This window comes from Carex rostrata, chromosome 15, assembly GCF_964058835.1.
Source record: "Carex rostrata chromosome 15, lpCarRost1.2, whole genome shotgun sequence".
Classification (NCBI taxonomy): domain Eukaryota; kingdom Viridiplantae; phylum Streptophyta; class Magnoliopsida; order Poales; family Cyperaceae; genus Carex; species Carex rostrata.
Genome location: NC_135932.1, coordinates 5,429,820 through 5,456,013, shown reverse-complemented (window position 1 = coordinate 5,456,013; position 26,194 = coordinate 5,429,820). Strand labels below are relative to the sequence as shown.

At 34.6% G+C, this 26,194-nt stretch overlaps 4 protein-coding genes across 13 annotated transcripts; 2 read left to right on the top strand and 2 right to left on the bottom strand.

The window, feature by feature from the left end:
* The first annotated feature begins 227 nt into the window (after nucleotides 1–227).
* Nucleotides 228–6,741, top strand: LOC144565966 (putative E3 ubiquitin-protein ligase ARI7). 3 transcript variants are annotated; one of them, XM_078315820.1, is made up of 16 exons: nucleotides 228–567; nucleotides 1,585–1,709; nucleotides 2,307–2,409; nucleotides 2,522–2,612; nucleotides 2,843–3,015; nucleotides 3,230–3,334; nucleotides 3,426–3,514; nucleotides 3,720–3,827; nucleotides 3,907–3,997; nucleotides 4,085–4,174; nucleotides 4,761–4,808; nucleotides 4,920–4,991; nucleotides 5,266–5,365; nucleotides 5,464–5,590; nucleotides 6,203–6,354; nucleotides 6,550–6,741. In XM_078315820.1, the coding sequence occupies exons 1-16, from the start codon at nucleotides 388–390 to the stop codon at nucleotides 6,579–6,581; spliced, it is 1,686 nt and encodes a 561-aa protein (XP_078171946.1). In that variant the 5' UTR covers nucleotides 228–387; the 3' UTR covers nucleotides 6,582–6,741. The 3 variants fall into 3 exon arrangements, with proteins under 3 accessions (XP_078171946.1, XP_078171947.1, XP_078171945.1); XM_078315821.1 differs by having other exon boundaries at nucleotides 6,545–6,741; XM_078315819.1 differs by having other exon boundaries at nucleotides 6,203–6,741.
* Nucleotides 6,742–9,223: 2,482 nt separating this feature from the next.
* LOC144566693 (nicotinamidase 1-like) lies at nucleotides 9,224–12,532 on the bottom strand. Its single transcript, XM_078316716.1, has 5 exons — nucleotides 12,285–12,532; nucleotides 11,647–11,830; nucleotides 10,776–10,909; nucleotides 10,141–10,326; nucleotides 9,224–9,784 (listed from the first exon to the last, which is right to left on the bottom strand). The coding sequence occupies exons 1-5, from the start codon at nucleotides 12,450–12,452 to the stop codon at nucleotides 9,707–9,709; spliced, it is 750 nt and encodes a 249-aa protein (XP_078172842.1). The 5' UTR covers nucleotides 12,453–12,532; the 3' UTR covers nucleotides 9,224–9,706.
* A 4,530-nt stretch (nucleotides 12,533–17,062) lies between these two features.
* LOC144565981 (uncharacterized) lies at nucleotides 17,063–18,640 on the top strand. Of its 5 annotated transcripts, none has more exons than XM_078315840.1 (5): nucleotides 17,210–17,290; nucleotides 17,422–17,494; nucleotides 17,573–17,653; nucleotides 17,879–17,944; nucleotides 18,332–18,640. In XM_078315840.1, exons 1-5 carry the CDS (start codon nucleotides 17,241–17,243, stop codon nucleotides 18,464–18,466), a joined length of 405 nt encoding a protein of 134 aa, XP_078171966.1. In that variant the 5' UTR covers nucleotides 17,210–17,240; the 3' UTR covers nucleotides 18,467–18,640. The 5 variants fall into 5 exon arrangements, 2 of the variants coding, with proteins under 2 accessions (XP_078171966.1, XP_078171965.1); XM_078315839.1 differs by having other exon boundaries at nucleotides 18,329–18,640; XR_013515094.1 differs by lacking the exons at nucleotides 17,210–17,290; nucleotides 17,573–17,653; nucleotides 17,879–17,944 and adding an exon at nucleotides 17,063–17,081 and having other exon boundaries at nucleotides 18,332–18,476.
* Nucleotides 18,641–18,829: 189 nt separating this feature from the next.
* On the bottom strand, nucleotides 18,830–23,310 carry LOC144565980 (uncharacterized). Of its 4 annotated transcripts, none has more exons than XM_078315838.1 (11): nucleotides 23,126–23,310; nucleotides 22,288–22,362; nucleotides 22,021–22,086; nucleotides 21,681–21,914; nucleotides 21,158–21,240; nucleotides 20,928–20,991; nucleotides 20,644–20,709; nucleotides 20,283–20,540; nucleotides 19,830–19,912; nucleotides 19,550–19,613; nucleotides 18,830–19,170 (listed from the first exon to the last, which is right to left on the bottom strand). In XM_078315838.1, the coding sequence occupies exons 2-11, from the start codon at nucleotides 22,337–22,339 to the stop codon at nucleotides 19,052–19,054; spliced, it is 1,089 nt and encodes a 362-aa protein (XP_078171964.1). In that variant the 5' UTR covers nucleotides 22,340–22,362; nucleotides 23,126–23,310; the 3' UTR covers nucleotides 18,830–19,051. The 4 variants fall into 4 exon arrangements, with proteins under 4 accessions (XP_078171964.1, XP_078171963.1, XP_078171962.1 ...); XM_078315837.1 differs by having other exon boundaries at nucleotides 22,288–22,354; nucleotides 23,126–23,309; XM_078315836.1 differs by having other exon boundaries at nucleotides 21,681–21,920; nucleotides 23,126–23,308.
* Between the last annotated feature and the right edge of the window lie 2,884 nt (nucleotides 23,311–26,194).

Below are 26,194 nucleotides of genomic sequence, written 5' to 3'. Positions count from 1 at the left end.
ATCCAACATCTATTAAAGCCTATGAAACTGGTCTGCTCGTCCAACTTCTCTTTCGGACAACGCTGAGTAAGAATCCTGTCTTCCTGCAATAAGTTTTTAGTTGTCCATCTGTATAGCAGCTGTTACCTGCACAAATATGACAGCGAGTATAACTCTCTACACGGATCAGATTAGAGATTTATTTACGGATAATCAAATAAAAATAAAAAATGGCAAAAAGAAAAGACACCCACCTCACTCCAACTCCACATTCCACCTCCCTCGAGGAATCCCCTCTCAGCCTCTCTCTCCATCTTCTTTCTCTCTCCTCTTCCTTCGCAAAATCGGATTGATTCCTCACTAATCACGATCTGATCTCAGCCGTGATCGATCCAGCGGAGGCTCTAGATGGATCCAGAGGAGGATATGCACGACGCAAGAGGGGAGTCGTCCCAGGAGGAAGAGGATTTCTACAGTGAAGGTTACCCCAGCGACGGAGAAGATGAAGATGACGATGGTGATGATGCTGGTTACGATTTTGTTGACAACGATTCTGACGACCCTTCGACCGGTGTGCGGCGGCCCCAGGTGCGATTGTCGATTTGGTGTACCAGTCGGAAATTTGGTAGTTTATTTGCATAGGTTAGCTGGACTTTAGATAGAGATTAAGTTTTAGTCGGCTTGTGATATAGAAAATAATCCGGCTCAATGATCTAGTTTAGATTGACTGAGTTTTGGAAGAAGGGAAGACAGAAGGAATGAGAGAGTGTCTGATATTTTATTTTCTTTCCATCCACTTACAAGAATTGGAAAAGTGGGGATGGGGGGTCAACAAGGCAAAATATTAATGAGAGAAGATAGGTAGGAATGTGTGGGGAGGAGGGGGAGGGGGAGAGTGCAAGTGAGAGAAGTATAATCACATACAAATATGAGGAACTATTTCCTTTATTTCGCTGCAGCTATAATTTGGTAGTCATGTGGGCAGATGATGCTGCCATATATATGAAGTGTATCATGTCTATTCAAACACACTTCTCCAAGATTTTTAGTAGCATAACCATCATATAAACAGGTTACTGTATTGAATCCCATAAAAAGGTGTAGAAAATAAACCGATTATGGAAAGTCATGGAAAGCAAAGAGTCAATTATAATTATACTCGAAACACTCCCAACAACTGCCAAGCCTTTAGTCTCAAACAAGTTGGGGTAGGCTAGAAACGGAACCCAACCGGAGTCATTTGCGGGTTTCATTTCCATAAAAGGCTGTCTTTTGACTGTTGGCTCGCCACGCCTTATCACGACCCTCCTCCTTTTTCCTGGCTTGGGACAGGCACAGGCGGAGTTACTTGAAACACTCCCATGTCAGGCAATTTATTTTTGAGTGTTTGCTACCGGTTCCTAAAATAACCACGATTGGAAAGCCAATGGTCAGGTCATGGGAGTGTTTTCATACATGTGCTCAACGTATATCTGCATTTTACTGCTCCTTTTTGTAGTGAGATACTTCACAATTTATTTTGCTTCTTTGTGTGCCATATTTTTGCACATGTTGTTCAGATATTATTCAACTACTGACTAATATGTTCTTCCTCTTTCATCTTAGCAAAACTACACTACTTTGAACGAAGAAAATATTAGTCAGCGCCAAGCGGATGACATAAATAGGGTTTCAACTGTTCTCTCAATAAAGAGATGGGAGGCATGTGTGCTTCTTCGTCACTATAATTGGTATGATTTTAAAAATTTCAAGGATCGTCAATCTTTTTCCTATTTTATATGCTAATATTTTTGGTGCTTTAACTTGTGATTTGAAAAATAGTGCCTTCCTTCTGTAATATACTTCTCAATCAGAGACCTTTATATTATGTGTTAATGGTTGACCTTCTTGAGTTTGGCCTATTCAAATCAGAAATATCTAGTGTCAACAAAATTTCTCCCCTTACTTAATCAAATTGTAAAACACATATCAATGGTATATCCCCATTAATGTTTTGGTGCCCTAGATTATTATTTGAAAAAGAGGGGTCTTTCTTTTGCCATATAGTTCTTTGATCGGCGCCCTTTAAATCATAGAGTTACCATGATCTTCTTGAGTTGGGTCTATCAATATCAGAAATAGCTAGCATCAACAAAATATCTCCCCATATATAATGAAATTGCAGAGCACATATCAATTGCATATCGCTCTTCTAATGATGATACTGCAAGCTACTCCAGAATATCTCTAGTATACTTTTGAATGCCGACAATTTCTGATGTTTTTACATTCTACTATCCCTTAGGAATTATAATGAGTTTACATTTTTATTCTTCTGGGCTCCACAGGAGTGTCAGCAAGGTTCATGATGAATGGTTCGCTGATGAAGAAAACGTGCGTAAAACAGTTGGGTTGTTGGAGAAGCACATAGAAATGCCCAATAAGAGAGAAGTATGTTCTATTTAAACCATCCAAGTGTATAGTTGGATTCTTGTTGCCATGTTAAACCTTTTTTAATTCTTTCCTTTTCTCATTTATGAGCCGTAAATTCTATTTCTGCCAGCTGACATGTGGGATATGTTTTGAAAATTATCCTCGTGACACCATGAAAGCCTCTCCATGTGGGCATCCGTTCTGTTTCTCATGCTGGAGAGGTTTGTATTCTCTCTCTCTCTTTCTTGTTTTTTCACAAAAATAAATAAATAAATAAAAATAAATTAGCCAGAAACAAAGGCTAAATTACTGATGTACTGGTTGCTATAGACCAATTCCAGCAAGTTGTTGATTTCACCTTTTTGTGTGCTCGTTTGTTATAGATCTTCCAGCCAGAAATAAATTGAGAAGAAGAATAAGGTATAAATCATATATGCTTATCCATTGACAGGTTACATAAGCACGTCAATAAATGATGGGCCAGGATGCTTGATGCTGAGATGCCCTGACCCAACTTGTAAAGCGGCTGTTGGGCTTGACATGGTTGATACTATGGCTTCTCGGGAAGACAGAGAGAAGTATGCACGGTATTTGCGCAGGTCTTATGTCGAAGATAATAGAAAGGTACCTCTTTTTCCTTGTGAATTTTTTAGTTTTTTCCTTTAATCTCTTTCTAGATTTTTTTGTTTCTTCTGTTGCAAGTCACTAGTAGTGCTCCTTTCAGCAAATATTTATTGTGAAAATTTCAAATTTCAAATTTCAGAGCATTAGTGGCCTCCTAGCCTTTCCATCTCCAAATCAATCTGCTTTTAATGTACTTATTTTATTTTTTTAATAGACAAAATGGTGTCCTGCCCCTGGATGTGAGTATGCTGTGGAGTTCGTCATGGGCAGTGGAAGCTATGATGTCTGTTGCAAGTGTTCCTATAGCTTTTGTTGGAATGTAAGACTCTATTTTCTTGTTTTCACTTCTATGGATCCAACCCAAAAAGAAAAAGTTTCTCAGTTTAATTTAAATATTGTTCCAATAACAGTGCACTGAGGAAGCTCATCGACCAGTGGATTGTGGAACAGTTGCAAGGTGGATCCTCAAAAACAGTGCTGAGTCAGAGAACATGAATTGGTAAGTGAAAATTATTGTTTATTATTATATATGAAGGAATGTTGTACCTCCATCGACAGGAAGAATATTCTTCTCTTGAATACTGTGTCATGTCTTTATATGGTTTCTAAAACAATTATTTTGTGCCCAAGGGTATTGTTTGTCAAGTTTTGTGCCACTTATAACTTCATTTGTTTTACTTATGTGAAATATACTATAATTTCAGGATATTGGCAAACTCGAAGCCTTGTCCCAAGTGCAAGAGACCTATTGAAAAGAACCAGGGATGCATGCACATCACCTGCACTCCTCCATGTAAATTTGAGTTCTGCTGGTATGTTCTATTCTTCTTCTAAAATCTAAAAATATCTATTTTGTGCCTTGTACATCATGTTCAATTGTCTTTTCTGTAGGTTGTGTCTTGGTCCATGGACAGAACATGGGGAGAGAACCGGTGGATTTTATGCTTGCAACCGCTATGAGTCTGCAAAACAAGAGGGAGCGGTAATTTTTGTTGTTTCACATTTTAATTTTTTCTGTTTAGTATATATGTAAATACTTATTAAGTCACAATTTGGAATGTGCTTTCAGTATGATGAATCTGAAAGGAGAAGAGAGATGGCAAAGAACTCGCTTGAGAGATACACACATTATTATGAGCGCTGGGCTGCCAATCAGTCAGTAAGTTAGCATAACAAATTTTCTAAGTTTGGTGTGTATAATATGTTTTCACCAGATTTAACCTCATCTTTAGTGGCTTCAATAATTCTTTAGCTCATATTTGTGTTAACTTTAAATATTACTAGTAGCCAAAGAATAGAGCTCAATGGTTCTCCTTCTCAAAACAATTGATGTTTATGATTAATATTTGTTATAAAAATATTATGCACTATTACTGAATATTTATTTAATTTAGTTTGATGAAAAAAAAAATAGTTAATCCCATCGTCGACACCAAACAACTATTAACTTTTCTAATTTCCTTTCTATTTGAAATTTAAGGTGGGCTGAAGTCCCATTCCCCAGTCATTTAATTAAAATCCCATGTAGGAAGTACACAGATAAAAGAACAAAGCATAATAAAAAAACATCTTTGTTCAAACCAAGATTGCAGAAGAAAAATGGACCAAAACAAGGCCAAAAACTTGTACTTGTAGTTCTCAAGTAGTCATTATCTCCCAAGCACCAACAGTCTTTCCATCCTATAAAAATCTTTTCTAGTATTATGTTATATATTTGTGTATTTCATGTCTACTTTATTTTGCAGTCAAGACAGAAGGCTTTGGCCGACTTACAAGCCCTCCAGAATGAGAAGGTACACACAAAATATAAGCAAAGTTGAATTCGACAAGATCCATCTTTTGCATTAGATATGAAGTTACAGTGTGTAAATTGTACTCTAATTTGTAATTATTTTATTGTACAGCTTGAGAAATTGAGTGACAGACAGAGTCAACCTGAATCACAGCTAAAGTTCATTACAGATGCTTGGTTACAGGTACATATATACGTTTAGAACAATCCCCACCCACTCACCCACCACCACCACACACACACACACACATCAATAGACATACGAAATATGATATTTGCTCCTTGAAGACAACAAAGTCTCATATGCCTTGATAGAACATGGAAAAATTTCATTTTCTTAACGGGGCATTCAGGTTATTTTCTATGTTGCAGGGGTATATGTGAATTGCCAAGTCCTTTTAGCATGTTAAACTATCTCTAAACTGTACTGTAATCTTTGGATTTAAAATGAAATGTAGATTGTCGAGTGTCGGAGGGTCTTGAAGTGGACTTATGCATACGGGTTCTACTTGCATGAGAATGAACATGCTAAGAGGCAGTTCTTTGAATATTTGCAAGGTTTGTTTTTCTGAATCCTTTGTCGAAATGGAGTTTATTTGCTTCACAACTTACTGTTATTGATAAATGTGTTGCATTATGTATTATGTTCTTTCTAGGTGATGCTGAGTCTGGGTTGGAGCGGCTTCATCAATGTGCTGAGAAAGAGCTACAAGTTTATCTTGAGGCTGAGACCCCACTTAAGGATTTCAACGACTTCCGTACAAAATTGGCAGGTTTAACAAGGTTAGCCATTAATACTTGCAAGAAGACATTCTGATGCACTTTATTAGTTGTTGCACCTGGCAATTTGAGTTGGTTGGGTTTTATTGGGTTTGCTGCACATCCGCATATCTTTGGGTTGGGTACAATTTGGAATCTGATTCTTGGTTGAAGGAAATACTAACATATGTCCAAACCCTACTACAATTTGGTCGGGAGTATTTTAAACAATAAATCAAATATAACTGCCGACTTCATTCTTGGGCTGGTGAATGTTCATGTCGTAAGATTTACAGAATGTTTCCTTTTTCGTTTTTCTTGCTATCTTATAGTCCAAAGATGTGAACACTATATGGGGGCAGATTCTTGAGAACTGTTATTACAAACTGAATGTTTGTTTGAATGGGTTGGTTGTCAGGTTCATATTTCTAATTTTAATTAGACCACATAATATTGGTTGATTTGCTTGAGCTGAAATCGATATGAAAGTTAAATCTCAAACCATATCTGATTTTAGTAACTGTAATGGGCTTGTCATTCATCCTTGTTTTCTGGCTTTAGTACTCATTTATTAATCTAGGTGATGAATACAATCTCACCAATATATTTCTTTCTTATAAAAAAACATTGAAACAGTGTGACTCGTAACTATTTTGAGAATCTGGTGCGAGCTCTGGAGACTGGGTTGAACGATGTGGGGCCCTCCAACAGCCAAGCTGGGTCCAACCAGGCAGCCTGCAGCAAGAGCTCTAGTTCCAAGAGCCTCGCTCCTGGTAAATCCAAATCAGGTAAATCCAGAACAGGTGGTGCTGCCACCAACTCCCGGTCAGGTTCCAGCCGTGGGATGGATGACAGCATCTGGACTTGTGATTCATGCACTTGCACAAACCCTAAATCGAACTCCCATTGCCAGGCATGTGACAAGCATAGATAAATAACTCTAATTTTTCTTTTTTCAATGACATGGTCTCTATCCAGTGTAGGCAGAAAAGCAGGGATCCAAATTGGGAAGTGATTTGTAGTGCAGAGTAGCAAGAGCTGTTGCTTGTGTAGTTCAATTGACCCGCATGCCATTGTTGTTATAAGACTCTGTACATGTATATAACCTTGTTGTTGTATGTACTGTATTTCTTGATTTGCCATAATTTGAAGTCACCTAAAGTACTTGGGGAACATACACATTGCATTTTTGTTGCGGTAGGCAATTAGATTTAGATGGCATATATTAAAGGAGCCCACGTACAACACACAAGTACTTTAGATATGTTGACTCTGTTGCATGTATATGGGTGTCGTATCGGATACGATACAAGATACAATGATACGACAATTTTCAACATGATATGGGGATCAGGCGATATGATACAAGTATCGATGCGGCAATATGATATGTATCGGATACAGGTATGGGATCATATATGAAAAATCAGGGTAACATAGCGTTGACTGTAAGCTAAGATGTCTGCGATGGTCAGGTTTATGGATTTTGTCAAAAGTTTGAATTCAATCCGATTATATTGGCTTGAAATCTAAGTCAGATCTACATACAAGTTCATATATTAATAACATTATACTCTAAAAACTAGTAAATAAACCGACATATAAAATAAGCATCTGAAGCGAACAAAAGGTAAAATCATTACATCACCTAATTATATAAATAATAGAAAAACCAATGTATCTAATGAAACCTGAAGAAAACTTGCAAAATTAATAATTAAATAAAAGAAATATTCAATGTATAACATTATGGATGAATTGGATTAAACGGATTAAGTTAAATCCATAGCAACATGGCCCAACCGGATTAATGGGTCAGTATAATTCAAAACCACATGTAATGTAATATAATCTAATCACAACCCCATGAAGAACCGGTGGAGTTGTACGGCCTTGGGGAATAGGCGGGTTTGCAATTTCTTTTAACACCCTAGATGCTACTCATAGCGATCTTTTCGTTTTTACTTTTAATTTGTAAATTAAAATTATCAGAAGCAGAGGCTTGTTCAAGGAATTCGTATCCTCTGCATTAACTCAAATTTTAAGTTAAGATCTCAACCGTCCGATTGAGATCTGTACTAATATTAAGGGTCCCATCCATTATAGGTATGAGCCGGATTGATCTGAATTTTGATCGTACGGTCTAACAATTAACTGAAACAATAAGTTAATGCGGAAGATACAGATTATTGTTCAAGATTCTGAAACCCAACAATGGACATGTAAAGTTGAGAAACTCAACTCCTATTTTATCTCAAAAATATACTAAAGACCATCCACCAACGATATTTAGTCTTTTTAACCAAATTCCAGATTCGAAAAATTGGAAATTAAGGACCTGACAGTATTTAGTCTTTTTAACTCGAAGATGCTAAAAGCGAGGATGTAGCTTTTAAATCATTATCGGGCATGTTTCAAGTACCTTTTCTTAAATAAATAGAATGCAGTGTGATTAACGTGCCACACTATGTCATGTTATATTTTAACAAGCTCTACATTTCTAGACCGGGTAAGACCCATCACCCATGTCTTGGATTATTGGGCTGGTGAATTAAAATCCGGTAAAAATAAATCCGGTAAGACCCATCACCCATTTCTAGACCGGGTAAGACCCATCAACCAGGAAACCTTCAGGAAGAGCTCTAGTAGTCTAGTTCAGAGCCTCGCTTCTGGGAAATTAAAATCCGGTAAAAATAAATCCAGCGGTGCCCCCGCTAGCTACAGGTCTGCCTGTTTGGATGGAGAGTAGAGGAAGGAATGGGAGGTAAAGAATAGAAGGGAATGGAAAAGAAAGAAATATTAATATATTTAACCTCTTCGTGTTTGGATGACTAATGAAAGAAAATAAATTTAATTTTCATTTCCATCTTATTTATTGTTTGGTTGATTAAAATTTACGAGGTTAATGAGAAATTCAGTGACTGTTATAGGTTTGACGAAAAAAATTTGTATGAGAATTATATATGTAAGATATAGGGTTGGACATTTGTGTCATTTTTTCTAAAAATATTTGTAACAAAATTTCTTTTCATCTGTTACACTCCAATTTGGAAGGAAAACCGATTCTATTAATTATAGTGATACAAGGTTAAATCTTTCACCTCCAACATAATTTTATCAACCAAACACAATTCAACGGAAAATTTTTGTTCATTTCCATTCCCTCCCTCCCTCTACTCTGCATCCAAACAAGGTGTAAAGTGAGCTTTTATTGCCATGCATGCGACAGGTATAAGCGAGCTTCCACTGTAAATGTGTATATAAAGGGTTGATTCTCTTATGAAACGTCCCCTTAAAGTCACGAAAGAATCAACCTATAATTTAGTAGTTAAAACAATAACTTCACGTGGAAGATCGGATGTGTTGAAATTCAGCTGAAAATTTTATTATGAACATTCAAAATTAAAAGTCATGATCTCATCTTTATCTAAAAAACTATATAGTTTAAATCCATGGCAGTTGAGAACATGGAATCATTGATTATCTTGGCTCGAAATTCTTTCGAAGTCAGATTTACGTGTTAATGCGCCTAACCTGTTTAATTTGTGCCCATGGATTTTGCAAGTTATATGACATTAAACGATTTGTAATTTAGACTAGACTATTCATATATGACACATTTCTTGTTGTAATTCTTCCATTATACTTTAGGAGTAGAAAAAAAAAGCATGATCAAGTGTAACAGCGGAATCATTACATCATCTAATTGGATACAAAAATAGAAAACAAATATATGTAGTGAAACTTTTTCTTACATCGTTATTTCATATTGACCATGGTTAATTAATTGATTATACAGTGTATGCTAATTGGAGAAAGCTTTGCAAAATAATAACATCTAGTAAACTCGAAGCAGAGGCATATTGAAAACTCTTTGAGATTAATAAACTCAAATGAACATGTTACATGGTTATATAAGTCACTAAGCTGGATTGGTGGAAACAGATAAGTCTTCTAGATATACAACATATAATATGGACAACATGAACATACATTTTTTGAGCCGCAACTTGCACAGCATTTATTAGTGCTAGTAGCAATAGTGGAAGAGGGACATGAGACCATTACAAAATCCAATAGTCTCCCGTCTACTAAAAATCAGGCTAGCACTACATGAACCACTTTCCAATCACATGTTGATCAACTGAGGGAAATACTGTTGACAATCTTAGCACCTCTCCCTTTTGCAATGAATAGTCCCATATGATGCATCAGCTCCTACAACACAAGCACAAAATTTAAAAGCATATAATGTATAGTCCCATATGATGCAATTATAGTTGCCTGGCCATTAGTTTATTAGTTCCCTTGTTAACCTTTAGTTCTTTATAAAGTTTGAGAAAGTAATGGTACCATCAGTTGTCAAGCATTTGTGTATCCAACTTAAAAAGCGAATGGTAATAGGCTAAGAAGGTATCCACATAACCTGGGGCAAGTTGGATTTACTCTATTTGGTGCATCACTGGTCCAGTACGACAGTGAAGTCCATACCAGTGTACAGACACATGGGGATCATGACCTGAAAATGGAACACAAATGGATACAGCAGTAAAAGGAAATTAAAGTGTCAAGACCTGGGGATGGGACATGGCCCCTTTGATATTACGAGCAACATGAGCTGGCAGATCATATGTGGCACATCCTTCAGAATAAATCACAACATCTTCTAGTGGTGGGACCCGGTCTATGTTCCGAGCTGATAAAGCAGAGGAAGCAAAATCTAACACACATATGTCGGTGCATATTCCAAGCACCAAAGCCTACACATACAAGGTTGCAAAATCTACCACTTCTAAAGATGAACAGTATCAAATCAAATACATTGAAATGTTTAACATAGCGCTCAACCTTATACTATAATATTGGTGTAGTATTTTGCTTAAAGTTGAAAAATTGTGGGTTTTACACCACAACTCTTACTGATTTGTTCCAAAGCTCATATTGAGCACACCACCGGCCAAAAAAAACTTAAATATTGGTTTGCAAATTTATGTGAAATACTTAGAAGAGACTCTATTGAGGAGACATGAATCAAGTAGATATCAATTTAGTAATTTCAAAATTTAGGACTTAATTGCAATTACGAGAATTGTGGGTGCAAATAGCTAAGATGGTAAATATCATGCTTAATTTGCAAAAAACATCTCACCTAGAGATAAGATTCTTATTCTGAAAAATAGTGCAATGGATATGAAATGTTGATGCTTACTGTTTTAATTTGATATTTGCTGATCCAATCAGCAAAGGCATTAGATCCGTCTTTCTCAGTACAGAAAAGGAATCCATCGATGCAATGTTTTCTTTTTAGCGTGGCATTTGGATCCTTCTCCAACCACTCTAGAGCTGCATATGTGAAGATACTCCAATTTAAACTATGAGAAAATTTACTTATATGCTGGCATAAGTACCCATAATTTAACTATATTAAACAGTTTTTCATGGGTAATGCTGCCATAAGTTTTGTTTACAATCCAGGATTTCGCAAAAATTGGGTATCCAGACCCAAGTGGTTTCATCCACAATTGAGTCACACCTTGCATCGGTGCCTCCTATTCTTAACACATTATTATTTTCCCTTTTGACTTCTGCAATGTGAACAAGTAAAGGAAAGCAAACTACCAAAGCCACTATTTTCAAACTAAGATATTGGCAAATATTATCTGGGAACCTATTTCTACAATCCTCTGTGAACTTTATGTTGACAACAAAGAAAGAAGAACAAAAAGAAAGTTCACAGACAATGTCTACCACCTATCTACTTTCATATGTTGTAACTTGTAACTTAAGGTTCCCTTTTCATCACATCTGCTTCCCAGATTACTAAACAAAGATGGTGTATTCTTAATTGGAAATTGTTTAAGTTAAGTTTTGCAGTAATCTATATATTAAACTTGATTCGGTGTCAAATGCAATTTTTCTACTCTGTTTGGTTGCTGTTGGTGGTGGCGACAGTGTGTGTGTGGTGCTGGGCGGGGTGTGTGTGTGATAGAGAGAGAGAGAGAGAGAGAGAGAGACAGACATTGCCAGCCACTGCCAAGTATTTCAAAAGGAAAATAAAAGGAGACAGTGAGAGTTCAGACCAGGAACCAGGTTTTCTTCACCCGACCCGATAATACAGTGAGGCGGGTATGGGGGTTCAGGTTTGTCGGGAAAATGTGTATCCATAAAAACAAAAATTGGCCATCCATTGTCGGTGAAAAACTTGGCAAGCTTATCAGACTCTTGTATCATTTTCTCTATCTGTTTGTTAGGCTGAGTTGGAGCCTACAAATCAACCACACAAAAAGCAGTCAATTTCTTAACAATTACTTACTAGAACTTACATTTACAAGTTCGAATTTGAAGAAACATTTCCCTCTTGGTATATCAAACTCCCAATTAATTGAATTTTATTAGGAGACCTTTTCTTCTGGTGAAAATCACACCATCCTTTTATGAATAAGCATTTCTACAGAGCCTATTGTTGTTTGACTACCAGAACAAGCGAAGATCAATGCATAAATGAGAACTATATGATAGTTATCAATGACACTAAGATGTCAATTCTTGTTTGACTAAGAGAACAGATGTAAACGAATAAGGGGAAAAAAATATAGCAAAATAAAATTCTCTATATAGCATCGACAGAAATCACATCGCAATCAGCCAATCACGAAACAAATTAAATGATCAAACGGAAAATAATTAAAACAATAAGTAAGAATTTCGGGAGAATTACGAGATTGCCAGCGCCGACGGTGCAGAAGCCGTTGACCTCGTCAATGAGCACGAGGCCGACGGGTCGACCCGCCTCGACCTCGCGAGTCAATACCAGCTCTGTATCCCACCCGAGTGGTATCTCCGATTTGAGCAGATCCACCGCCTCATTTCTATTCTCCGATTCCATTTCACACGCCCTAACTGTATGTAAAAGAGGAGAAGACGAGAAGGTCGACAATGGGCAGTCGTATATGTCGTCCTGTAAGAAGAAAGAAGAAGAAAAATTTAATTTCAAACAGCACTTTTGACTTGCGGGAACTCAAGCTGCCATTGGAAGTAATAGCAGCAGGGTGCCATACTGCCATGGTTTACAGTAGACCGTTGATCAAGATCAGACGGTTCGTTATATATCTATCTCAGTCTGTTGGTTTTGATCGAACGGTTTACAGAATTAAGCAGTAGATGCCCCCAGGATGCGGATCGAGGGCGTATCCTCTGAGATATCTCAACCTTTTGCGCATTCCACTCCGTGCCGGATTGGCCCAGATTCTCATCGAACGGTCCTGATAAATTCAAATATTATGCTACCTCAGAGGATGCGGACTCGGAAAGCGCTGCTCTACATTGATAGATGCCGTTAAATTTAAAGCAGAGTGCGGATCGTGGATTTTTTTCAGAAACCATAATTAAAAAAATAATTTTTAGGGAACCAATAAGATTACTTTTTTTTTTTCAAATACCATAAGAACCGTGGGAACCTCACGGTCTGGCATTTTCTTTTTTCCAGACCGTGTGCTTCTCACGGTCTTGGAATTTTTTTTTGTTTTTTTTGTTTTTTTTTATTTCTTCACACCTGCACGAAAATTGTCACAGAAGATCCGCAATTTTTTCTTTTTTGATTTCCAGACCGTGTGGCTCCCACGGTCCACCTAAATTGAAATCAAGACCGTGGGAACGGTCCGGTCTTGATGAATATATCTCAAGACCGTGGGAACCCCACGGTCCGGTCCCTGTTTGTTTCGCTGCTTCTTCCTTGTCGAGTCAGTGCATCTCTTCCCCATTTTTTTCATCTTCTCTCTCTTTTCTTTCTTCCTTCCTTCCTTCAGTTAAATTTTTTTTTTGTACTCTCATAATTAGTGTGTTTATTTTTTTTAATTACATAAGTTTGTATATTTTTGAAAGAGGAACAAAAAGAGCTTCAGATCTACAAATTTCGTTAGGTATGTATTTGATTCTTTTATTTTTGATAAATAATATGCAATTATGAATAAATGAGTAGAATAAATTGTTTATGTAGTATAAATGGTTTATGTAGTAATTGTAGTATAAATAAATGGTTTATGTATAATTTTTTCTTTTTTGTAGTATAAATAGTTTATGTGTATTTTTTTTATTAGTATAAATGGTTTATGTTGTAATTGTAGTATAAAAAAATAGTTTATGTAGTAATTTATTTGCATGTAGGTTTCTTTAGTGTAATTGTAGCAATTGTTGGATGATTTATTTATTTGCATGTTTTATGTAGATGCATGGTTTATGTCCATGTAGTTTTTTTTAGTGTATATGGATGTAGTTTTTTTTAGTGTAGATGAATGTAGTAATTGTAGTATAAATAAATGGTTTATATATAATTTTTTCTTTTTGTAGTATAAGTAATTGTAGTAAGTTTATTTTTTCAATGACGATCATATTTTAGGTTGTAAAATTGAAAATGATATCGATTATTGATTATGAATTTTTTTTGTTCAGATAATGTCTCAAGTGATAATAAATGTTTATTATGGACGCGAAATTTCAGACGCACCGACCTGCACATTTCCTGTTACTAATTCAACCAGTCTTCATGAGCTAAGAAAACATATATATGTTAGCATTCATTTGCTCCCTAGTCAGTTCGATCTGACAATCAAGGCTCGTTTGAACACGGCACCACCTGGCTCAGCAGAAAAATACCAGTTATTTAGCGTAGACGAGGAAACGATATGGCACATGATGCTTGAATATGCCACTCCGGTACTGAATTTTAAACTTCTTGATTTAGTGGTTGAGTCAGTACCAGTTGATAGTCATACCAATTATGACCCATATCCGGGTAGTGTACCTGGAAGTAGTAGAGACACAACGGTGTCTGATTCACCCATATATTGTGATGACCCACCCGAAATACCGATAGTGGATGATTTGGTAACTCGTTTTAACGAGATGAATAATAATACTAGCTCAGACACAAACTCTGACCTTGGTGGCTCACCCGAAATACCGATAGTGGATGATTTGGTAACTCGTTTTAACGAGATAAATCACCCAACAATTACTACATGCATACTAAAAAACTTACATGCAAATAAATTACTACATAAACCACAAATAAATAATCCAAAAATTACTATATTCATCTACACTAAAAAAAACTACATGCATCATGCATCTACACTAAAAAAAATTACATGCACATAAAACATGCAAATAATTAAATCACCCAACAATTACTACATGCATACTAAAAAACTTACATGCAAATAAATTACTACATAAACCACAAATAAATAATCCAAAAATTATTATATTCATCTACACTAAAAAAAACTACATGCATCATGCATCTAAACTAAAAAAAATTACATGCACATAAAACATGCAAATAAATAAATCACCCAACAATTACTACATGCATACTAAAAAAACCTACATGCAAATAAATTACTACATAAACCACAAATAAATAATCCAAAAATTACTACATTAATCTACACTAAAAAAAACTACATGCATCATGCATCTAAACTAAAAAAAATTACATGCACATAAAACATGCAAATAAATAAATCATCCAACAATTACTACATGCATACTAAAAAAACCTACATGCAAATAAATTACTACATAAACCACAAATAAATAATCCAAAAATTACTACATTAATCTACACTAAAAAAAACTACATGCATCATGCATCTAAACTAAAAAAAATTACATGCACATAAAATATGCAAATAGACATATCACCATACAATTACTACATTCATCTACACTAAAATTATACTTAAACCATTTATTTATACTACAATTACTACATAAACCATTTATACTACATAAACAATCTATTCTACTTATTTATTCATAATTATGAATTATTTATCAAAAATAAAAGAATTAAACACATACCTAACGAAATTTGTAGATCTGAAGCTCTTTTTGTTCCTCTCTCAAAAATATATCAACTTATGTAATTAAAATAAAAATTACTCTAATTATGAGAGTACAAAAAAAAAAAAAATCTGATGGAAGAGAGGAAGAAAGAAGAGGAAGAAAAAAAATGGAGAAGGGTGCGTGGGGGAAGAAAGGGCTCTGGCTCTGGCTCGTGGGGGATTAAAACTGAAGGCCAGACCGTGGGAAGCACACGGTCTTGAGAATTTAACGCCGGACCGTGGGATGCACACGGTCTTGAGATTGGAATTCCTAAGACCGTTCGATGCACACGGTCTTGAATTTCATTTCGGATCTTCTGTGGCAATTTTCGTGCAAGTGTGGACAAATCAAAAAAAAAAAAAAAAAAATTTCGCAAGACCGTGAGAAGCACACGGTCTGAAAAAAAAAAAAAGCCAGACCGTGACGTTCCCACGGTTCTTATGGTTTTTGAAAAAAAAAAAAAGTAATCTTATTGGTTCCCTAAAAATTATTTTTTTAATTATGGTTTCTGAAAAAAATCCCGGATCGTAGCTAACTAAGAAAGTTCCCCAAATTTCGGTCTAGGGATTTTAACGGATTGAATTCGGACGAGAGATCCTGAATCCTTTAAAATTTCCAAGCCGGCTATTAATCTTATTAGAATCTTAGTTTCATTAATTTATAGGACAGATCTACAAAATTTGAATAGAGAGGACTAATCTATAAAATATGATATGTGAAAAAGACAGAAGTTGTGTGGTTAGAGGAATTAAACCCTCGACCTTACATATACTAACTAAAACTACCAATACACACTTGTTATTTTATGAGGGGGGTGGACTATATAGAAATTCACAAAACTCAAAAAGTTTAACTAAATTTTAATACACATAATTAAGAATTTTAAAATCACTCATATATGAGATCTGCCCCTATTAATTTCTAGATTTTGTCCAAAGTACTTTGGACAAACGGTCCTTTGGACAGAGCTTAATCCAAAGCTAAGATTGAACATCTAATTTGCATTGAAATTCGTTAATTGCAGATTTTTTTGCCAAGTAATTACAAATTTGATAACAAGTTTTATTTTAATTACAAAAAATTGTAGGGCAATTATTAAGTTTGCAATCTAACTTTGCTTTGCAAAGATGTAAAAAAGCATATATTAAAATCTAAAATAAATTTTACATACTAATTTAAAATTAATTGAGAATCAATTGCTGAAGTTACTGATGCGCAAAAATCATATTTCGCATTTACCTGATAAGGATATTTAAAAAAAAAAAACTATACATGATGAAATCAAGATCCGACCAGAAATCAGCCCGGTTGTGTTATTGGATCTTGCCTTGGACACAAGCCCGAAAAACCCATGTATACACTTGGTCTTAAGATTGCTCTTTTTTGATCCTCAACTTTCCTCTATATTGACCTGCACTTGGGACCCAGTTTAGGGTTATGCAATCATCCAACTGCTCGTGGACCAGGTGTACTTAAAAAATATTCTTGATTCTAATAAATTGGCCGCCTTACTAATTATAGGTCGGTTGTTTTAATTAATGTAAATCATTTTTTTCGCTAATCTAAACCCTTATCGAAAAATCAATTCCGAAGAGTCTTCTCGAACGAAAGCAGCAAGAGATCAAAGGTTCAATCCTTAATCGATAACTATTTTGTGGAACAATTGTACCTGGATCCTTGATTTTGAATTTCTATGTTGTTTTGTGAGAAGTCATGTTGAACTAAGCCGCAATTTTTGTTTTTGCCTTGTGTATGCTTGAGTACTGGCTAATGAAATAATTTTTGTATGTCTCTTTTCTTGTGCAGCTTGATCAGAACTTCAGAAGTAATGATACGGTACTACTTGCATCTCAGTAGTAAAATTATTTCTTACAAACTGTGCGAAAGCAAATTTTACTCTTCTTTTAGTTTTAACCCTCTACATCCTTTTGACAATCTCTTCAATTTTATTACTTTTGTAAATATAGGAGTAAAAAGGAGGATCCAAAGGCACCTGCATCTGTCGAACTGGATAAATTTTCATATATTGAAGATGCTGAGGTATGTACTTCTCAGATATGAAACCTTTGTTAAATATCATATTTTAATAAATTTTAATAAGATGTATCTGGCATGCAGCTCAATAAGTATATTCTCAGTGCTAAGGAGAGGAGATTTAAAACAGCATTATGGGAGCTCATAAACAGAGACTATGTCGAGGTGATTATTTTCATCATCATCATCATCGTCATCATCATCATTATTAGTTTCCCTATTGTATGGCTTTGTAAATTGCTGCATAGATTTGCTAAACTCTAGCTTTTAAGGTAGCAACTGCTGCATCAGAACAAACAAAAGCTTCAATTACTCTTTCTTTCTCAATTATATGTATGCTGAACAAAACCAAGTAATCTGTTTTTATCTAAATTAATTGTTCAAATTCAGGAGAAGAAAACAAAAAGAGACCAAGATGGTAACAGATCAAATCAAGGTCAAGCTCTACCTAATAAGGTACTTAGTAAAAAAAAACTGTTTAAATCCACACAAATTCCTTCATATTTATCTTGACTTTACTTTTAAAGCAAAACATCCGAATCATCCTTAAAACTCATGCATTTACAATTTTGTAACCCTATCAATGGTATATGTTCCGATATTGCAGTTTTATCCCAAGTTATTCTCCATCTTATGCGAGTTAAAATCTGCACAACCAGAAGACCAAATATTTTCATAAAGATTTAGATTTTCTCTAAATCATAAGACCAAAAATACAAAGTTAAGACTTCCAAGAACCAAAAATAAGAAGCCAAAACTTCTAAGGGCCAAAATGAAAAATACCTGACTTGACAAAGTTTCTGCATAATACTCATCGAGTGTGGCTAACTTTTTCTTAAGAAGGCTCTGGAGCAAGATGCAAAGGCAAAGAAGGTCAAATCTAGTGGTTCCAGTAATCCTGACATAATTAATGATGCAATGGAGAATTGTATTGGGGAAGAAATTCAGGAGTTCACATTCATTGATGATGAAGAATAATTTATTTTACATTGAAGAAGGATTCGTTTTCTGAGTTGCAACTTGTTGCTTTTGCCTCTAAAGCCAACCATTTTTGCAGGAACTAAGAACAGTTGATGAGCTTTAATATTGTCGATATCATATTTTGTCTTATCATTCAAATGTAATGAGCCTAGCAAAGATTTAAGTTCACATTCATTTTACATTGAAGAAGTATTCGTTTTTTGTGTTGCAAACATCTTTGAATTGTTTTTGCCTCTAAAGCCAGCCATTTTTTGCAGGAACTAGGAACAATTGATGAGCGTCAATAACAATTTTTGTCTCACCATTCATCAAATGTAATTAGCCTAACAAAGTTACAATAAGTATAAAGAGAACAGAAACTTGGAAGGCATGGAGAATATTAAAATTTTTAGGTGTAATTAACCCTCCAAGGTACATTAACAAGTCTTATCTGGTCACTAATTGTCCAGACTCAAAAAAAAAGCAAAAGCAACATATGTGCTTTAGAGATAAAGCACATATGTTGACATAATATATACAAGTCAAGTCTTGACATAATACTATCTTAGGATAAGAAACAACATCAGCTATACACAACCATCATCAATTGGTACCAGAGAAGTCCTTGAGCTTAAGCTCAAGCTTGAAATTGAGCTCCGGGAAAGGTGAATCTGGCTCATTAAGCAGACCGTCCAGATTATTTTTATCACATCTCCTATTATCTGTAAAAAGAAAAATGTTACATAACTCTCTTGTCAAGATCTGAGGGTGTATTTATTTGCAACGAAATAATAACATTTCTAAAATGCATAAAGGAGAAAAATGTTACATAACTCTCTTGTCAAGATCTGAGGGTGTATTTATTTGCAACGAAATAATAACATTAGTAAACTATGACCAATTTTATTCTGAATATATCCCATCAACTCAACTAATCATTTCATAACTACTTTATACAGGATCAATACCCAAATGTTCAAATTAGGTTATGCAGAAAAATTGATTATTAGTAAATTCTGAAGAGAATTCATTTAAAAACAGAAATAATAGAAACGATGAAGACAATTAATGAGAGAAAAGGAGAGAGAGAGAGAGAGAGACCTGGTATTGGGGAAAGGATTTCAGGCTCAAATTCCATTTTCAGTCCACTATAATCCACTCCATCCTAAAAAGAAATAGATTTAAATTAACCCGAACTACAATAAAAGAAATCTGCATGCAGTAGTTTGCATGGAAAATGCAATTGTCTCAGCTGCCCAAGTATTTTCGGTGTGAATAAGGTAGTGCAATCATTCCATGCTAATTACGTTAATGGCATGAGATATTCAACCAAAGCTAGTAGAAAACTGCAGTAAGACGAGAGCTATAAAATCTTGCATACCTTCCTAGGCGACACAAGGTCAAACATGTCATTTCCCCAATCATGCACAGACGACATCACCATTGCAACCTGTTCCTTCACACCTAATGAAAGACAGGAAAAAATACTATCACCTGCTGTTACTTGCTGGACTCTCAAGTAATTTTTTTAAAAATTAGTTTCATTTTGGTTTTCCCTCCATGGAAAATAATCTAAGCATATTATACCACCACTCCCAAGCAACCCAGCAAATGTGAAGGAAAGGTAGAATATTAGAGGAACACAGAACACGTCTCTCTGGTCTCTATCCTGTACCAGAAACACCTAAGACTTATAACAAACTAAGTTTTATCAGGGTGTCATTGTTAGAGTTTAAGGCTTAGTGATTGAGACCTCACAATGTGGCTACTAGAGTTAGGGATTCTAACATCGTAAGAATTTAGGACTTAAGGGGCTTTAATGATTGAGACTCACGTTTCTCCATGTAATCCCGTTCCAGCTTCTGAATGTCATTTCCAGTGAAATACATGTGCTCAATGTCTTCTTCGGCCCACTCCTGGCACTTCTTCATCTGCTCCTCTGTCAAACTATTACTCTCTTGGGTGCTCTTGTTACTTTTGCTGGATTTTGGTACACTAGAGAGATCTTTTCTAACTTTGGACGAGATATGAGGCTTGCTGATATTGGAGAGATCTCCTAAAGCTTTCCTTTCAGTTTTTAGCCTCAATCCATCTATTCCATAAAAAGTAGATAAAAATAATTACTAATAAGGTCTGAAGTTTGTTCTTGTTGAGTTTTTGGTTTAAGAGAATCGGTAATAATTTCAGTTACGTACCTGAAGCTTTCTTTGCAGTTTTTGTCAGCTTTGATAGTTTGGGCTTCAACTCATTGCATACTTTCCCTGAAATAAAATAAGAATCATTTTGTAAATACTTTATACAGGGCCATTACCTCAATGTTTAGAGGTAGGGGCAAATTTGTCAATATCTAATTTGTCTTGAATCAGCAATCCTGAAGAGACACAAATTAGTACAAAAACAAAAGAGATGTGCAGGTTCAAATGGATTTCAGGAAAGGATTTCAGGTTCAAATTAATGAGAGAGAGAGAAGGAGAGAGACCTGATCTTGAGGAAAGGATTTCAGGTTCAAATTCCAGTTTCAGTCCACTATCGCCAACTCCATCCTAAAAAAAATGGATTTAAATTAATGATAACTAGAATAAAAGAATGTGCAGCAATAGTGTGAAGGAACATGCAATGCTCTCAGGTATACCCCAAATAAATATTTACAGTTTAAAAAGGGTAGCGCAATTATAACATTCCAGATAGGAGCTATAAAATCTTGAATACCTTCCTAGGTGACATAAGGTCAAATGTGTCACTTCCCCATTCATTCATAGATGACATCACTGTTGCAACCTCTTCCTTCACACCTAAAAAGAGAGGGAGAAAGAGGTAACTATGACCTGCTACTAGCCAGACTCAAATAAGTTTTAAGAAAAAGAACATAGAAACTGTGCTATTTAATTTCATTCCAGGTTTCCCTCGGGAAATAATCTTTTCTTTTTTTGAGTTGACCTTGAGAATTAATCTGAGTGCATACACTACTCACTATCACCCCTACCCGACAAATGTAAACAAACAACAGAATTTTCACATAAGAACAAGGAATGGACAATCGACTCTCTCTCTCTCTATCTAGGCTCTAGATAGTATCAGCAGCGCCTATGAATTGTAATTGACCAGTTTTATTAGGGTTTGAAATGTTAGAGATTAGGGCATAGCAATTGGGACCTTAATATGGCTATTAGAGTTCAAGGATTCTAACATCATAAGAATTTAGGATTTTAGGGGCTTTAGGGTTAAGACTTACGTTTCTCCATGCAATCCCTTTCCAGCTTTTGAATGTCATTTCCAGTAAAATGCATCTTCTCAATGCCTTCTTGGGCCCACTCCTGACATTTCTTTACCTGCTGCTCTGTCAGAGTATCACTCTTTTTGGTGCTCGTAGTACTTCCACTGGATTTCGGTACACCAGAGGCAAGAGGCTTTCTGATATTAGAGAGATCTCCTAAAGCTTTCCTGTCAGGTTTTGGCCTCTCTCCAGCTTTTCCTTAAAAAATAATAATAATCAATAATATGAGGGATGAAGTAAGTCTTGTTCATGCCGGCTTTGTAGATTGAGAGAAGTTGGTAATATTTTAGTTTTGTACCTAAAGGTTTCTTTGCAAGTTTTGTCAGCTTCGGGAGTTCGGGCTTCAACTCTTTGCCCACTTTCCCTGGAATAGCAAAAGGAAAACGTCAAGTATTTTTATTTACAAGGTTTCAGGAACAAATGAATCAGTCTGGTACTGAGTTCATTCCAGCATTGCACTGACCTGGTCTGGCCAAATACACTGGCACTAATCAGCCGGTGAAACTAACAATTTACTGCTACACTTCCTTAATAACTTATTTGTTTTGAATTAAAGAACTTGTACCTCTGTGAATTAATAAATTCTCATTTTGAGCTCGTTGACTGAAGGTAGCCATGAGGAATTATTACACCTGTAACACTTAAAAAGGAGAGAAAATCAAAAGTTGAAGTTCAAAAATTTTAAATGAAGGAAGAAAAAGATTGGATGATGAAAGATTTTGTGAGCCATACTGTACATAAATCATTATTAGGTTTCAGTACATAAACTATAGAAGACCAAAATCTACAGAAAGTCGTAATAATCTTTAATGAAAAGTGAACAAAAAAAGTAATTAACTTACATTAAAAAAATGTATTTTCACAAGGTTAGTGATCAGAATTCAGAATCGACCACAAAAGAGTCAGTACCAGTGAATACTTAATCCCTGCTCTTTTATCTTCTTTTTTTTTTTTTACCTTTTTTCTTTGGTTGAGTATTTTTTATATGAGACTGTAAGTAAGATCAAGGTTACTAAGTATATCAAATCGAAGTAAAAGATGATTAACGCTGAATTAGAATGAAATAGTCAAATAGCCACAATCCTCAAAATCGTTCTTGGCCAACGAAACGCCTTTCTTTTCTATCTACTTGGAGTTTGAGTTTGTGGTTTGAACTTAAGGAGGGCTTGTTTTTTGTTTAGAACTATAACAAACTCCTATGTCAATTCAAGATTTCTAGAGCAACGGTATCAATCTATTGAAAACAAAAATAATTTGGCAAACAATAACAGAGAAAAAGCGAAAGAAAAAAAATATGACCTTCAATGGATTAATGCAAAAAAAAAAAAAAAAACACACACACACACACTCAGGTTAAGAAATCTACGATCAAGAAATAAAGAAGAGCGACGAAGAGTGTTTACCTGATGCAACACGATGAGAGAAATCTATGAGAAAAGTTAGCTCTAGAAATTATAGACGGAATTCGATACTTCTTTAAGGAATGATTGATTTTCGGGAGGCAAGAAAGGATTCGATTAGAGAAGAGAAGATAGAAAATGCAAAATATCAAAGGAAAGCTGTGTCTGAAACGGTAATATTTGAGAAGTTTTTGGATGAGCGCAGACCACGGACGGTGCACAAAAAAAAGAAAAGAGACTTTCTGACAAGTTCTCGTGTTACGGTATGTTTTCAAGAACCGACCCCATGGGCCGCTCCATCAATATTCAAAATTTAGAATTTAATTCCTCTGCATTATCTCAAAAGGGAATCTTTTGAGTTAATGAATCTTGACCATCCAATCTGTTTCAAGATTCGTGTAAACTAGATCCGCATTAATATTAAAGGCCTCCTATATCATAAACAGCGGTCTGATTGACTCCGTTTAAAATCAGACAGTTGAGATCCATTAATTCAAAAGATTCCTTTTTGAGTTTAATGCATAGGATACGCATTCCAAAATTTAAACGTTGAAAAATAAAGAGCTGTCTCAATCTAATTAAAATCCTGTCGGTCGTAATTTGTAACATGATATCGAATTGTGAGTAAAGCTAGGGTGGGATGTGCTCATCAAGAGAGTTAGGTAAGGACAACTCTAAAAGTTCATTAGATCGACTTTATACGTCGAATTCAAACCGTTGAAATCCATATACTTCATGAGTGATGCATATATATGCAAAATTTTGAAAGTTTCGAGTTTATTTGCTACACGGTCAAGTGGTCAAAGAAATAAACATTTTATAAGTTAATTTATAAGTTATTTTATATATTCAATTTTTATTATTTCTTTGACCGCTTGACCTTGTAGCAAATAAATTCGAAACTTTCAAAATTTTGCATGTATATGCATCACTCATGAAGTATATGGATTTTAACGGCTTGGATTCGACGTAAAGAGTCAATCCGATGAACTTTTGGAGTTGTGCTCACCAAACTCTCTTGATGAGCACATCACACCCTAGCTTTACTCTCGAATCGTTTATACAGAGGTAGTTGCTCTCGTGATCTTACAAAAATTAAAATATTAAATCATAATTATGCATCTAATAAGAGTGTGCTATTTTTAATTTAAGGTAATTCTAAAAGTGTAATTATTGTAATAGAAATCAAATTCGTAGTACATAAAAAGGAGCTACATCTCTTTGTTTTAATTTTTTATTTTCAAATTTGAAAAAAATATATATATCACGAGTTAAAATAAAATAATTGTTTTGTGTTCATCTGCATGAATTATAGCACACAAATTTTGGGTTTCAGAATTAAGATACATTTTTTTTTCCTTTTCTCGTTTTAAATAGATATATGTGTCAAGTGTCTAGGATATAATGTAATTCTTGGAAAAATATAATAATTTTTTTTTCTCTTCATGTGTGTAGATACGCGTCTTTAGTATTTAAAAAAAAAATGTGCATAAAATTTGCTAAAATAAAATTTATTTTATAAAAATATGTTCTCATTTTAATATCTAATTATTCTTTTATTCAAAAGCCACTTTTTTTCCAAGACGAAAGACAATCCAGTAATGATCTTGGAGTCATAGAATCTTCGAGTATGTCCCTATCAATCAGTATCAAAGGTTTAAATAGCGTTTACCGCGTTATAACGGAACGATCAGAAAAACGATGTTATTGTAATATTGTGTTGCTATAGCACGCTATAGCTTTTATGATCTGAAAACATTATAGCGCGCTATTTAAAATCCTGATTAGCATATGTGAAATGGAACATGATAAATAGTATTCATATTGTCTTTGTATGCATAAAAGGGGATCCTATCCACTAACTTGTTCCGACCTAGGATAATAAGCTCATGAGCTTGGTTTTACTTCACCGTCAAGAAAAAAGAATTATTATGTTCGTTTCTATTCGGTTTATGGACTCATTTTGTTTTATTTTTTATTATGTTTTGTTCATTTTAGTTTGAAGATTTTATATCGTGGAATTTGATTCTTTTGAAGAAGAAAATCTCTTTTTGTTTGAGAGAAAGGGATGAAAAGGATTTTGATATTTCGTTTTTGTTTTTTTTTTGTATGAAAGTGAGCATAGCTCATCGATTCATATTATTCAAACTTTTTAATTCATTTTTATTTCTTAAAATTTGAATGCAAACTGAATAAACATATAGACATAAAGATGCGAATTTGATATTAAACGAAAGTAAATGTGAATATTATTCGAATGTCAAGATAAAACTTAACCAGCATTATATAATACGATAAACTAATTAGAGATGAGCTAATGTCCATCACGAATTAAAGGAGCTGTTTTATTTCACGTTAATATTTTTGTTTTAAAAGTTAAAAATATTGATCCGAATCGTTTAATCTAATTTCTATATTAAAATGTGCTTAGAGAAATTTTACATTTTTGAAAAAACAAATAGCTCATCTCTAATTATTATTTTTTAAGATATGTACGAAATAATTATTTTTTAGAAAATTCTGGACCTATTTGAAAATAGTTAAAAAGTTAAAAAAAAAAAAAGAATCTAAAGTTTGGTCTCTAAATATATTTTAATATGTAAATTATGTTGAGCATTTCAAATTAACTGTTTGAATTTTTAAATTGTAAAATATGATCACGAACATTTATATATATGACACAAGAGAGTACATACCAGGTAATCAATGAATATGTATCCTCTGCATTAACGGAATGTGCGTCAATAAATTTAGACCGTCCGATTGAGATCCACACTAATATAAAGAGCCCGTGCATCATAGGCAGAGTTGGATTGGCTCCAATCCTGATCTGACGACCGAAATACAATAAACTCAAAAGATTCTCTTATGAGTTAATGCAGAGGATACCCGTTCCTAATCAATGATAAATATTCTAATTTGTCCTTCAAGCTAAGTCTCAGTAAATTTATATTTCTTAATTAATGCTTAGAATTTTAAGATTTACAAAGTGCTGACATATATATGATTAGATTTTTTAGAGAAAAGCTATCTATACAGGGTTGTTGCTTTTATTTCTTTTCGAAAGTTACA

Excerpts from the sequence above, each read along its gene's own strand:
- LOC144566693 (XM_078316716.1), bottom strand. The coding sequence starts at position 12,452 with ATGGAATCGGAGAATAGAAATGAGGCGGTGGATCTGCTCAAATCGGAG. Across the intron at positions 10,327-10,775 it reads GCAAATATCAAATTAAAACA|GCTTTGGTGCTTGGAATATG; the intron begins GTAAGCATCAAC and ends TTGTATGTGTAG. Across the intron at positions 9,785-10,140 it reads GGGCCATGTCCCATCCCCAG|GAGCTGATGCATCATATGGG; the intron begins GTCTTGACACTT and ends CTTGTGTTGTAG.
- LOC144565966 (XM_078315819.1), top strand. The coding sequence starts at position 388 with ATGGATCCAGAGGAGGATATGCACGACGCAAGAGGGGAGTCGTCCCAG. Across the intron at positions 4,809-4,919 it reads AAGCCCTCCAGAATGAGAAG|CTTGAGAAATTGAGTGACAG; the intron begins GTACACACAAAA and ends TTTATTGTACAG. Across the intron at positions 5,591-6,202 it reads AAATTGGCAGGTTTAACAAG|TGTGACTCGTAACTATTTTG; the intron begins GTTAGCCATTAA and ends ACATTGAAACAG.
- LOC144565980 (XM_078315836.1), bottom strand. The coding sequence starts at position 22,339 with ATGGCTACCTTCAGTCAACGAGCTCAAAATGAGAATTTATTAATTCAC. Across the intron at positions 21,921-22,020 it reads ACTTGCAAAGAAACCTTTAG|GAAAAGCTGGAGAGAGGCCA; the intron begins GTACAAAACTAA and ends TTATTTTTTAAG. Across the intron at positions 20,541-20,643 it reads AACTGCAAAGAAAGCTTCAG|ATGGATTGAGGCTAAAAACT; the intron begins GTACGTAACTGA and ends TTTATGGAATAG.
- LOC144565981 (XM_078315839.1), top strand. The coding sequence starts at position 17,241 with ATGTCTCTTTTCTTGTGCAGCTTGATCAGAACTTCAGAAGTAATGATA. Across the intron at positions 17,654-17,878 it reads TAAACAGAGACTATGTCGAG|GAGAAGAAAACAAAAAGAGA; the intron begins GTGATTATTTTC and ends GTTCAAATTCAG. Across the intron at positions 17,945-18,328 it reads GTCAAGCTCTACCTAATAAG|AAGGCTCTGGAGCAAGATGC; the intron begins GTACTTAGTAAA and ends CTTTTTCTTAAG.